The 12,406-nt window shown below is 42.3% G+C and overlaps 1 protein-coding gene across 4 annotated transcripts in view; it reads right to left on the reverse strand.

Annotated features, from left to right (window-relative positions):
- PCDH15 (protocadherin related 15) overlaps positions 1 to 12,406 on the reverse strand; it is a 258,742-nt gene that overhangs the window by 11,594 nt on the left and 234,742 nt on the right. For 3 of the 4 annotated variants that reach the window (XM_041474168.1, XM_041474178.1, XM_041474192.1), the window contains exons 29-30: positions 10,236 to 10,454; positions 7,331 to 7,441 (exon numbers count right to left, since the gene is read on the reverse strand). In XM_041474168.1, the coding sequence (XP_041330102.1) occupies positions 7,331 to 7,441; positions 10,236 to 10,454 (330 nt within the window). Of the gene's footprint in view, positions 1 to 1,672; positions 3,087 to 7,330; positions 7,442 to 10,235; positions 10,455 to 12,406 lie in introns of those variants that run through there. The other variant, XM_041474185.1, reaches the window with a different exon arrangement.

The raw sequence follows: 12,406 nt of genomic DNA on the forward strand, positions 1-12,406 counted from the left end.
TTGGAGAACTGAGCATCAAAAAGGCGCACATCTCATAAATGACACAGATTCTGTTACAGCAAAAATAGGACAATAGGATAATCCGTCCCCTCACACATTTAGCCACTCCTACACCCAGCTTGATCCTACAACCTATCCCAACAAGGGTTTTAAGTAAAGGAAAATTCTAATGGATCAGCAAAACTTGTGGGATGAAGTTCATGGAGTTTGGCACTGGGACAAACAAAGAGAAACTACCTTGAGCAGCTTTTGACTGAAGCATCCACACATGTTCTAACTGCAGGCTTCAAAAACAAAACAAAACAAAAAAAAATCCAAAAAAACAAACAGGAGAAAAGAGAAAAAGCCAAGCACCATGGAAATGATAAACAGTCTGATAAAGAATTAATTACCTTTTTGCTCAGAATTACAGCATTAATAGTGAACAGAAGTTTTCATTTTGCTTCATTAGGTAATATCTGCCTTTCCCAAGATGGTTTTTCAAAGTTGTCATATTGAACTTTTTAGATTTTGGCAAAGGACTGAAAGGAAACTTGCAAGTTGAACCAAACATTTAAATGCCCAAACTGCTTTTACTTACCATTTTTTCAAAGGACAAGCTAATTTACTTTATATATACATTTATAAGTGACATATTTATGGAAATGTAAAGATCTGATTTAGACCACTGCGAGCAAAAAAGCTGGTAAGTAAATCCACATTATCTGGATTTTTACAAGTACTTGGAAACCCTTCACCTGGTGACACTAATCAGAGTGACTTTATTACAATTTAAGTGAGATGTTTCAGCTTGTGACAGACCAGCATGGAAATTAAAGAGAGACAGCAACAACATGCACATGCAAAATCATAAAAAACAAACAACAGATGCTTTGTACATGAAAGGAATTTAGAAAATATAAACTTTTCACATGCAGTCACAATATAAAAAAAATGCAATGGAAGGCAGAAGATGGAGAACAGGAGTGGGGACACAGCCGTATTTGCTGAGAAACCAAGAGCAAACCCTTCTTCTGACTGCAGACAGGAACTGAGCTGCCAGAAAATGTCAGCAGAGCAGAGCCCATGGAGCGGGGAGATGCAGTATGGAATTATGGAATGCCTGGGTCGGAAGGGACCTTAAAGCTCATCCCATGGGCAGGGCCACCATCCCAAGTTGCTCAAGGCCCATCCAATAACCCGGCTCACCAAAGCTGAGCCTGCTATTCCCAGGCCTTCCTTGCTTTGATGCCCAATATGTGGCAGAAGATTCCTTCCAGGTGGGGAAAATTCCTTCCTTTTTATGGGCAAAGCAAGAGATTCCAATCACAGCTGCAGGAAAATCTGACTGACGTTACCTACAGTGAAGGCTGCTTAGAGAAGTATGGAGCCTGCTGCCATTTATGCCACATCCTTGGGTAAAAATGGAAAGTTTCCCCCAAGAATTTCCAGGAAACGGACTAAGAACCAGCAAGATGCAGTTCTGAGAAAACAACTTGCAGAATTGTATTTTACATCACAAATTTCCGAGCGAATGGGAAGGACAGTGTCTCGTCTCTCCATTTGGGGTAAAGTTGTGTACAGCAGAGAAAAGAGGGAGAGTCAGGATTTCTGGAGAGTCTGAGGCAGATACTGTGCGCTGCATTAGAGTCCTCCCACTCAAAAAAAAGCAGGGAACATCCACCTGTGAGCATTACAGAGCTGTCGACTGGGAGGGGAAGCGTTTCTCCAGCTCCTCCACAACAGAGCTCAAGTTCCCATTCTGCTGATTGTGCTCGGCTGCAGCTTCTGGAGTCGGGAGCTCCGGGGTCGAGGCTGGTTTGAGCTTGGGGACGTGCTTGGGCAGCAGGTGGTTCTTGTCTATTTGGCTGTACATGTTCGCCACCGACTTCTCGATGGCGGCCAAATTCTGAATGTTTTTAAGAATTCCTTTGAGCTCCCTGCGGGGAGGAAGCTCTGGCACTGCGGCCGGGGTGGGGACAGCTGGCTGTTTGGCAGGGGATTTGGAATGCTTGGCAGGGGACAGGAGCTGCGTGCTAAGAGGAGATGGAGAGGAAGAAGAGGAAGAAGAAGAAGAAGGAAGAGAAACTGCAGGTGGAGGTGGAGGATGTGGTGGCAACAGAGGAGGGGATGGAGGTGGTGGTGGTAGTGGAGGTGGCAGCTGTGGAGGTGGAGGTGGGGGAATTTTAGGTGGATCTGGAATACTTTCTACATTTTCTTTGGTCTGAGGAGCTAGAAAACTTTGGCAAAGTGGTTTCTTTATCCTAGAAGACGGAGGAGTTGGTTTGCGAGTCGGTGGAGGAGAATGTTCTTGAGGGTTGTCATGGTGAGTGACGATTACAGCGGGGACCAAGGTGGCCTCTGCTTCAACTCCTTCAGCACAAGGAGTTGGAGAGGACAGAGGGGAGGAGCGAAGGCGGGGAGAAGCCACCACACTTTTGGGAGACTGCTCTGGCACACTCTCTCCCTCCTGGACACTGGCACTGTGCGTGGGCGACCGCGCAGACTTCACCTCGGGAGACCTCACTTGCTTCATTTCCTGCAGCGCCTCAAACTGCCTCGCCTTCTCCTTCACAGTCAGCTTGGGGCCACTGATCTTTTGGAAGAGTGGGCTGCTGATATCATCACTGCTATCGGGGTTTTCAGCTCCTTCCTGCTTGGCTGTGAGTCTCTGCTGCTGCCACTGGATGGGGTCCATGATAACCGGCCTGGCCAGGGACCCTGACATGTGTCTCCTGCTCAGGTGAGTGGGCACTGTCCATGCCCGGTGGCTGCCCCCAAAAGAGGCCTCTCTCCAGGCCAGGCTTGAAGGAGAAAGAGTATCTAAAGTATCGTTCCTTTTCCGTAGGAACACAGAGGCAGTGGGGCTTTGAGGGAGACCTTCCACATAAAGCGGGTTTCGGGTGGTTAGCGGGTTCTCATCGGACAAAAAAGTGATGTTACTCGAGGATTTGGGGAGGTTATTGTTCAGGGATCCATTGATATTGGATTGCTTGTGAGCCTCTATAGCACGGGAAGCAAAGCTGCTTATAACTCTCTGTCGGTCTCCTTCTTCTAAGACTGACTTTTTTCCCCTGCTTTGTTGGAAATGGTAGAGAAGAAAAAGACTTGAAAGAAAAGAAGATAATCACATGTGAGGAAACATGCATGGACATAGGTACTTATGAGAGAGAGAAAAAAGAACTTATGACATGAATCAGAGCCATTAAATCACTTCTAGCAAACTACAACCCAACAGCAGGAGCACATCTACTACTGGCAAGACATTTACTTTTGCATCTTCTTTAAGGGGGAAGGAAGAAAAATTAAAACAAGCTGCTGCTTGCTTTAATTTGAAGCTGCATAGCTACTTGGTGAGTTAAAAAATAATTTCACTTCTTGTTAAAAAGACCTCCTAGATTTCAAAATTATCAGTTAATACTGTGGCCTATCCACCTAGAAGCACCAAACATCACAGAAGTATCAATATGTGAATGAATTTCATCTTTTGTGTGTATGAATTTCATCTCTTCACCATGTTGCTCGCAATGAAAAGCCCCTGCGGTTGGGTAACATCGAATTTCTACACCAAAAGTGGGAGGTCTCACCACTTTCTGGACTGCATCTATCACCTCCCAGTCCCTCATTAACTTCCTCCCTCAAATATTTTTAATACCACAACCTTCTGATCAGATTTGAAAAGAAAATATTTTAAAAGGAATAGCCCCAAACTGCCTGCTAGAAAAGTGCCCTTTGAGACCTATTTTAAGTAATGCTCACCACAGGCTGGAATGAGATTTATTTTTCTCTTAAACTGTGAGAAATTTAAGATTTGGGCCTGTGTGAGGCAGAGCTAAAGTACAACATGAGCAGCAATCTTATCTACCTGCACAAATTAAAATATAATTTAAGATTGGTCTTAGTGGCTTAGAGATGTCCAGTATTTTCACACAAGTTCTGAGTTAAAAATTCTACACCTTGTCTCTACAAAAATTTGAATTTTTTTGAAAGATTAGAATTAAAAAATGGAGTTTTCCATGATTCTGTGAATGTTGGAAGATGAAGTTTTGGATCTCTTGGTCACATCATTCTGTGGGTTTGGTGGAGTTGTTTCATATCTCAGAACACATAACCAAATCCAAATTAATAAGAAATGAATCTCTGGTGGTTAAATAGTCCCTAGCAAAATTGGAAGGGAAATTTAAGTACCTAGAAGGAGTTAATTAAGTGATCTTCTTTTTCCTTGGAGTTATTTAAGATGTACAAGTCCCCTGAGGGTTGTATTTAATAACAAAACACTTTTGTTTCCTGTTGTGATCAGGGGACAACCCAAGCAGGGAACCCTCAGCTTCCCAATGTTCCAGGGAGCCAGGAGGACTGGAATTCCTGCACAGGACCCAAGGATAATTCTCTCATTTTTATTTTGCAAAAAACACCCAGCAAAGCTCCACAAAGTGAATAAATTATCTCCAAGCACTGCAATTTGCCAGAGCTGAGTGTGCTTAAGGCTTCCTCTGGGCTGAATGAATAAAAATAATTAACTTCCCTCAATAATTAGAGAATCCCAGAAGGGTTTGGTTTGGAAAGGACCTTAAAGATGACCTAGCTCCAACCTCCTGCCATGTGCAGGGACACTTTCCACTATCCCAGGCTGGAAGGCCACAATTTGGTCACCCCAAAGCTTCTCCTCTCCAGTGAACACCCCCAGCTGTCCCAGCCTTTCCTCCCAGCAGAGCTGCTCCATGCCTCTGCTCATCCTGGTGCCTCCCCTGCACTCTCTTCAGCAGCTCCAAGTCCCTCTATAAAGGAACTCTGAATTCTGAATCAGCCAACTCTGAGGTCAGGCAAGCACTGCATCTACTGAGAGGCGAGAGAAGCAGCGACTGAACTTGAAGGAGCCCCTCCAGCAGAAGGCTCATGCAAGGTGCCACCACCTTTCTGCCACTGGAGCAGATTATTTCAAAAGCTCCTCAGCCTCCTCCTCGCTCCACATGAGGCCTCTGAGAGCTGAGGTGACCCCACCATGTTTTTCAGTTTGTGTGGGGCTGTTTCCATCACTGAGGATCAGAGAGTTCAGGTTCTGTCAGCTCAAAGACTCCACAGGCCTTGCATGGGATTGGAATTAACAGCCAAGGAAGGGTTAAACCCAGCCACAATTCCATGAACTCCCAGCAAATCTCTGTTCATGCAACACTCAGTGTTAGTTTGGCTTTTTTTTTTTTGACCCTTTGGCTTTAGAAATAATGCCCTTCAAGTTCAGCAATCACCCCTCCTCTCTCTGCTTCCAAGAAGAGGGATAAAGAAGCACAGAAGTATTGGAACTTCCCAGTAAATGTCTTTCCTGCTCAATGGACAAAAAAAAAAAATGAACTTCACCTTGCAAGGTTGGATGGGAATTGCTGGAAGGAAAATTAAGTATATTCTACCAGCTACAAATATTAAGAAAATGAAATAAGCTTACTTACTGATGCCTAAGGATCCAGAGACAGGGAAAAATGAAAATGGTGAGACAAGGCAGATTTAAAACTAAAGAGCTTTGTTCCATTTCATTTGCTATAAACACCAAAGAAAGCAAACAAGACACTGCAAATGAAAGATGACAGACTTAGGACAACTAAAACAGGGAACAACGTGCTAAAACTCAAGAAAAATGTCAATAAAAGATTTTTTCCCAAATAAGAATTTCCTAAGGTATTCCTGTGCCCTGAAGCAAAATATTTAATGGGGAAGAAAAAGTTAATTTGTAATGATATTTATTGAAGCCTGTTATTTTCTTGCAAATCTTATGGATTTTGATTTATCTTTGAAGGATTTTTGTGTTTAATCAGTTCCTCAGCATGACAGATAAGCCTTGGTTGTATGGAAAGACATCTGAGAGAAAATATCATAACTACAGCACCTTTTTGGTGCAATGAAGACTATTTTTTGTCCCAATTAACATAAAGCTAAGCCTCAAAGTCAATACTGCAGATGTGGGAACTGGCACCTCTTTGGGGCAGTACTAAACCCCAAAAAACCTTTGCAGATAAAATAAAGCACAGCGAGGCCTTTTCTGGGTTTAGCATCAGATAATTAATTTCAGCAGAAATTTGGTTTAATGTAAAAAAAAGATGAATTTTATCCAGATGGCACCTCCCTCCATAAGGGTACAGATGTGACTCACAAAGTGCTCCCATTCCAAAAAAACTTTATTTCACATATTTTTCCTCACTTCCTGCCCAAGCATAACTTGACAAAGGCAATAGGCAAAAAATTCAGCCCTTGGGAGAAACTCTTCCTAGTCCCAACATTTTTTAGCCCTCTATTCAACCAGGAAAGCTCAAGCCCTGAAATTATTCCACATGCAGAGACTGCACCCAGTTGTCCAAGAGTTAAAGCTCTGTCATGGCCCTCTAACATTTTATAAACTCCTTCACAGCAGCTGAAAAATTTCAACTTTCTGGGCAAAACAAATCATGATTGAAAACAGAGCAATCCTCATTCCCACCATCCACTCACTCCCTACCTGCTCAAATATTATTCAAGCTGGGCTCTTCAGCACTCCTTGGTTTTCAAGTACAAACAGAGATGAGGAAGTGTGGCAAAGCTTATCAAACAACCCCTCAGTATCAGACAAATAATAATTGGCTGGAATATTTTCCTACTGAGAGTTAAATTGTTATTGGAGTCCATCAACTTCAAGTTTACAGAGGCATGAAAAGAGAGGCAGTCTTGCAAGATTATTATTTTATGAGCATGTAAGAGGTAAAAGATGAGTTTATTGAGCTACCAGGGGTTTCTCTGCTTTGATAGTTACTTTAATTTCAATATTTAAACAGGTTTAAATTTAGAACAAAAAAGCCCCAACAAACTGAACACATCTTGCTATAGGAAATGAAGACTTTGGGGCAGCAATTTTCAGGGAATTATCATTTCAGATGAATGCAATGGATAAGAATGAATTTTATTGGATGTGTTTAGTTAACAGCTTTGGAAAATGCAGAGTGCTGGCCTGGATGTGCCAAGGAATCCAATCCTGGCAGCACTGACCTGCTGTGGGATGTTGCTCTTAGGAAAAACATCTGGTGAGACCTTTTTGCCCACTTAAAGTCTGTTAAAGGCTGCCCTATGCATTACAAGAAGATTAAATTGGTTTTTTCCCTCCTTCCAGAGCCAGCCTATTTATTTTCTGGATGTTGGAGAACCCCAAGCAGCTGGGGAATGAAGGAAACCTTTTGCAAAGAGACTGCATGAAGTGATTTTAGAGAATCCCAGAATAGTTTGGATTGGGAGGGATCTTAAAACCCATCCCATTCCACGAACAGGAACACCTCCCACTATCCCAGATTGCCCAGGGCAGTGATTTTCTGGATGGATCTCAAGGAATACTCACATGGTGCTGTCTCCAAGCTCCTCATAGAGGTTGTTGGCCGCGGCTCCGGCCGGTTTTCCTGCTGGCAAAGCCATCTGGATCCTCGCAGTCTTGGCACACTCAGCCTGTCGCCTTTGGAGAGCCACGGGAGGAAGGAGAAACACTCATCAGGAGCACCCCAAAACACGCCCCAAAGAAAGCCAAAATGTGGGGTTTTCTATGTTCTTGCCCTGCGGTTAATGAATATCCCTGGATTTTGTCTTCATCAGTGTAACAACTTGATCATCTTCTTCTGGATTTTTCAGCTTCTGGTTGTTCTGTTTTGGTGGAATCCCAGAGCTTCCCAGATGCCAGCATAGTTTGGGGTGGGAAGGACCTTAAAGCCCATCCAGTGCCACCCCTGCCATGGGCAGGGACACCTTCCACTGTCCCAGGCTGCTCCAAGCCCCAAAGTCCAGCCTGGCCTTGGGCACTGCCAGGGATCCAGGGGCAGCCACAGCTGCTCTGGGCACCCTGTGCCAGGGCCTGCCCACCCTGCCAGGGAACAATTCCTTCCCAATATCCCATGTAAATCTATTTCTTTCAGTTTGATGCCATTCCCCCTTGTCCACTGACAACTCGTTTTTTTCTTAATGGAGTTGGCCGGGAAATTTCTGTTCAACTAATGTCTTTTCCTGATTTTTTTTTAAAATTTTATTTTCAGTTAATTTTTTTTATATGGAGTAAAATCACTGTGGAAAAAATTTCTGTTCCCTGTCTAGAAAACAAAGCTCCTCGTGTGGGGAGCACCACCAGGGTGATGTGCCTGATATACCCCAATGACACCGAGTAGCCATAAAAACAAATCACTTTTAAACTCATCACACCAGGAGTTCAGGAGCAAGTTGAGCATAGGAATTAAAAAAACCCCTTACATTTAATAAATGTTGAGAACAAAATTTGTCAGTATTCCTGTGCAAGCTGGAAGAAACAAAGCTGGAAATAAATACTTACTCTTTGAATCTGTTTGGTTGCAAAAAAAAAGAGATAAAAAGGAAGGTTAAATAAATTCTACTTCCAACAACTGCCCATAACAGTGACTCTAACAGGAGTAATAAACTACAGGCTACTTAATTATTCCACACATCAAATTCCAGAATTAATGACTTGTTTAAAGAATCAGAACTTCCAGAGCTGAACAGCATTTGGCCGCTATTTTTGATTCCCTGGAAACTATTCTGTAGTCAGCAGAAATAGGAATTACAGCAGGGAATGAAAACAAGACAGGAAAACATGAATATTTCTCCAGTTTTTTTAAGCAGGCACATTTTTAGACTTGTTTCTTTATATTATTTTTATATAACAATATAAATAATATAATCATTATTTTATTTATATTTTCTCATTTTAGCATATTTCAAAACTGTATAAAAATACTTTTAATAATGAAGGAGCAGCATTTTTGGTTATTATTTAGAAGATGTTATTCTTTTGTGATTAATAAATAATAAATAATTTATAAGTACCTTAAAGGTTTGTGCTGGATACTGGATTTCAAAGGAATAATTTTTAGATATATTACTAAAAAAATATTTTACGAAAAATACTGAGATTCCTTTGGAAAAGGAGTGAAAAAGGCTGGAATGCAAAAACAAACCACGAGGCTCAGGATTTTACTCTAAAATTCCTTTCATTTTCTTTGGCACTCTCCATAAAATACAATTTATTCACAATGGGCTGCTATAAATCCCACTCCAAGTCAGATTTTTGGTGGGAAAAATGGGATTTTTGGACGAAATGAATTTAAGCAGATTCCTGAGAGCTCCTAAAAGAGATTGATGATGTTTAGAAAATCTAACAGATGCCAAGGAAAAATGAGGCTGCTTCATTTCTTTAAGGAATCTGCAATTCAGATAACAGCCACCAATGAATTGCAAAATGAACTGGCTCATGGAAGCAATTTTTCCTTAGAATTCTGGGAGAGGAAGAGCAGTTTGGAAATGATTTGCCATCCCAATGGTGCAGAAGTTGGTCAAGCTCTTCCAAATTTCTTTAAAAGGCTTTTTCTCTTCACCCAAAAAGGAGAAAAGGGGATCAGAATGTAATCATTAATTACAGAATAAATCAGTGAATAAGTGGATTTATAAAGCTATGAACACATAATGTATATGCAAATTTATGAAAATAATTTTTAATTAGAGAATAAATCTATGAATAAATAAACAAAAAAATAAAGAAAGATATAAAAATAAATTAATGGATACAGAGCCTTTAAGTCCAAATGCAGTGATTTTAAATATGAGTAGACCTGAAAATTTTTGTTGAAAGGACCTTGTTGCAGATGTTGATTTGAATTAATTTATCAGCCAGTTACTGGAATCTCTTCAGTGTATAACAGCCAAGAGGAAATATCAAAAATTATCTCCTATGTTGCCCCACAATGGCAGAAAACCAACTCTCCAGGAAACATTTGCAATTAAGAAGCTCAGGAAAAAATATTTTAGGATTTAAGCAAAACACTGGAATCCTCTAATTTGATTTTTGATTAATTTCTTGAAAAAGCACCTTTTTCCTCAATCTTTTTTATTTTTGGTATGGAATTCAGCTCTGAATCATCACTTCTGTGTCCAGCATCTGGGTTTTGAGCTGGTGTTTTGACACAAAAATCCTGCACCATGTTAGGAAACCCAGTATGCCCTTCCCATGTTCATCACACTAAGCAATGAGCAGCCCTTGTAATGAGAAGGGGATTAAACCCAGAAATTATTTTTGTAATAGAAATCTACATAACACATACAAAATATTATAGAAATAGGCAACAATAAATAGAAATTCATCTCAAAAAGATGAATAATCGTTGAAGCGGCTCCGCTATGAACTGCAGCACCTCTACTGTGAGGTTACAAGCCCAGGGAGAGGAGGAGGAGAGGAGGAGGAGGGTACTCACTGCCGGTAGCTGACCATGACGATGAGGATGGCTGGCATGCAGCACAGGATGATGATGACAGCCAGGGCCAGCAGTGCCCCCTCTGTGTAGCCCACGGCCTGCGCCTGCTTCTTCACGTTGGCCACCACGTCCGGCGTGCGGATCTCCAGGATTCGCCCGCCCTGGCCCAGGTAGGGCTGGAACTCCTTGTTGATATCCAGCAGTTTGCCATCCAGGAACCTTCAAGGGTGCAAAAACATCCAGCTATTAGGGCCAAGGTCATGAAAAGAGTTTGAATTAGGGCAGGTTAATAGCCCAATAAAGTGCATACGTCACCTTTGTGAGTTTTGGAATAGTGGCAATTCCCTGTTATCCTGGTGCCAGGGACGATTCCAATGTACTTAACACCAGGACACAGTTTAAACACTGAAAAGGAGGGCTAAACTGAGCTTATCCTGATTTCCAGGGGCACAAAGTTCTTGCTGGCATCACAAAGAGCTTGCATTGTGCTTTTCCCTCTCTGCTTTGATCCCGAGGATCAACCAACCCTTCCTGGACACATCCCTAAGGACCACTCTCCTCAAAAGATCACCAAGGCAGTGGTGGAGTCACCACCCCTGGAAGCCTTCAAAGAACCTGTGGATGTGGCACTTGGGGACATGAGGCAGTAGTGGCCTTGGCAGTGCTGGGGATGTTGCATTCGATGACCTCAGATGTCTTTTCCAGCCTTGGAATGGTGGAAAAGATTCCATGGTTGCTGTTACCCTAAAATCAGGCAATTTTTAGAGGATTTGCTCAGCTCCTTAGGGAAATTCTTTGGCTGTCTGGACAAAAATACATTGTCCAAGGCTTCAACTTCTGAAAAAAAATAAAAATCCTTGGATCACTCCAGAAGTGAGGATTGAGTGTCTCACAAGCTGCCCAGCTCCAAAGACCAAAGCAGGAGATGTGTTAGGATGGAGGATCCTGAAAGGTGGGAGCTATAGCAGAATTCCAGATCCTTACACATACAGCGGTTCTCCTGGAGAAAGACGAGGGGGGAAAAAACCTCCAGAAAATGTCAAATAAAAAACAACAAAAAACTTCTGTAAGTATTTTTGTGTATAAATGCTGAATGTCTGAAGAAAGCCTGAGATAGCTTTGATTTCCTTACTCTGATCATGAGACTGAAATTCTACTCTGCAAGGGCCATTTCTTTAATAGTAGTAATTTCTTTAATAGTAGTAATTGACTTCCCCTCAGATTAATTTCCCTATAAATCCTCGTAGCATTTCTTGTCCCTGATTTTTTTTTTTGTTTTGGATTTTTGCGGAGAATCCACTCTGCTCTGGGTGTGTAGTGGATGAACTGGATCTCATCACAGGCAGAACAGCTCATCCTGAATGATGAATTTGGGCTGGTTTCACGATACTGAGGGCAAAGAGGCTGCTCACCCCCACCCTCACAAAGATGTCTGGAAGAATAATTCCCATCCCTGACGTCTTCCACAAACCATTTCCTTGGTACTTGCGAAAAATCCCTTTTCCAAGCTAAATGATGGCATAAAGTGGATATAACCATTCTCTTGCTGCTCACTAGATGTCACTGGTGCATGTCCCACATCCTCTGAGCTGGCAAAAGCCTTCCCAGCAGAACACATTAAATCCCTGGATGATTTTAACCATCTCTCCCTTGAAATTCCACTGGCATTTTCCCAACAGAGCCTTTTTAACAGGTTCGTAACTCAGCCATGAGCATTTATTCTGTGATGGAACCTGACACATTGTGCAGGAGCTGCACAGTTTCTTTTTAACAGGGGACATTTTCCACTTAATTTATGCAGGAGGAATTTGCTGCATTCAACTGGTTTTTATGCTCCAATAAATCAAAGCCTCTTCCCTTTATAAGATAGGAAAGGAGGCTGAACGTTTCAGTCTAGGAAATTATCTGAGTGGCTTCAGAGTCTTTTAGGGTTTGTGGAAGAGGGAGGACATAGTGAAGTACAGGTGCTATTCAGACCCATTTTTGGGGTGTAATCAAACAGATTTGGAGCAAAAATCAGAGGAGGAGGGGCTGAGGGAGCTGGAAAGGGGCTGAGCCTGGAGAAAAGGAGGTTCAGGGGGGACCTTGTGGCTCTGCACAACTCCCTGCCAGGAGGGGACAGCCAGGGGGGGTCGGGCTGTGCTGCCAGGGAACAGGGACAGGACAAGGGG

This window comes from Pyrgilauda ruficollis, unplaced genomic scaffold (assembly GCF_017590135.1).
Source record: "Pyrgilauda ruficollis isolate IOZ18807 unplaced genomic scaffold, ASM1759013v1 scaffold11, whole genome shotgun sequence".
In the NCBI taxonomy this organism is placed as follows: domain Eukaryota; kingdom Metazoa; phylum Chordata; class Aves; order Passeriformes; family Passeridae; genus Pyrgilauda; species Pyrgilauda ruficollis.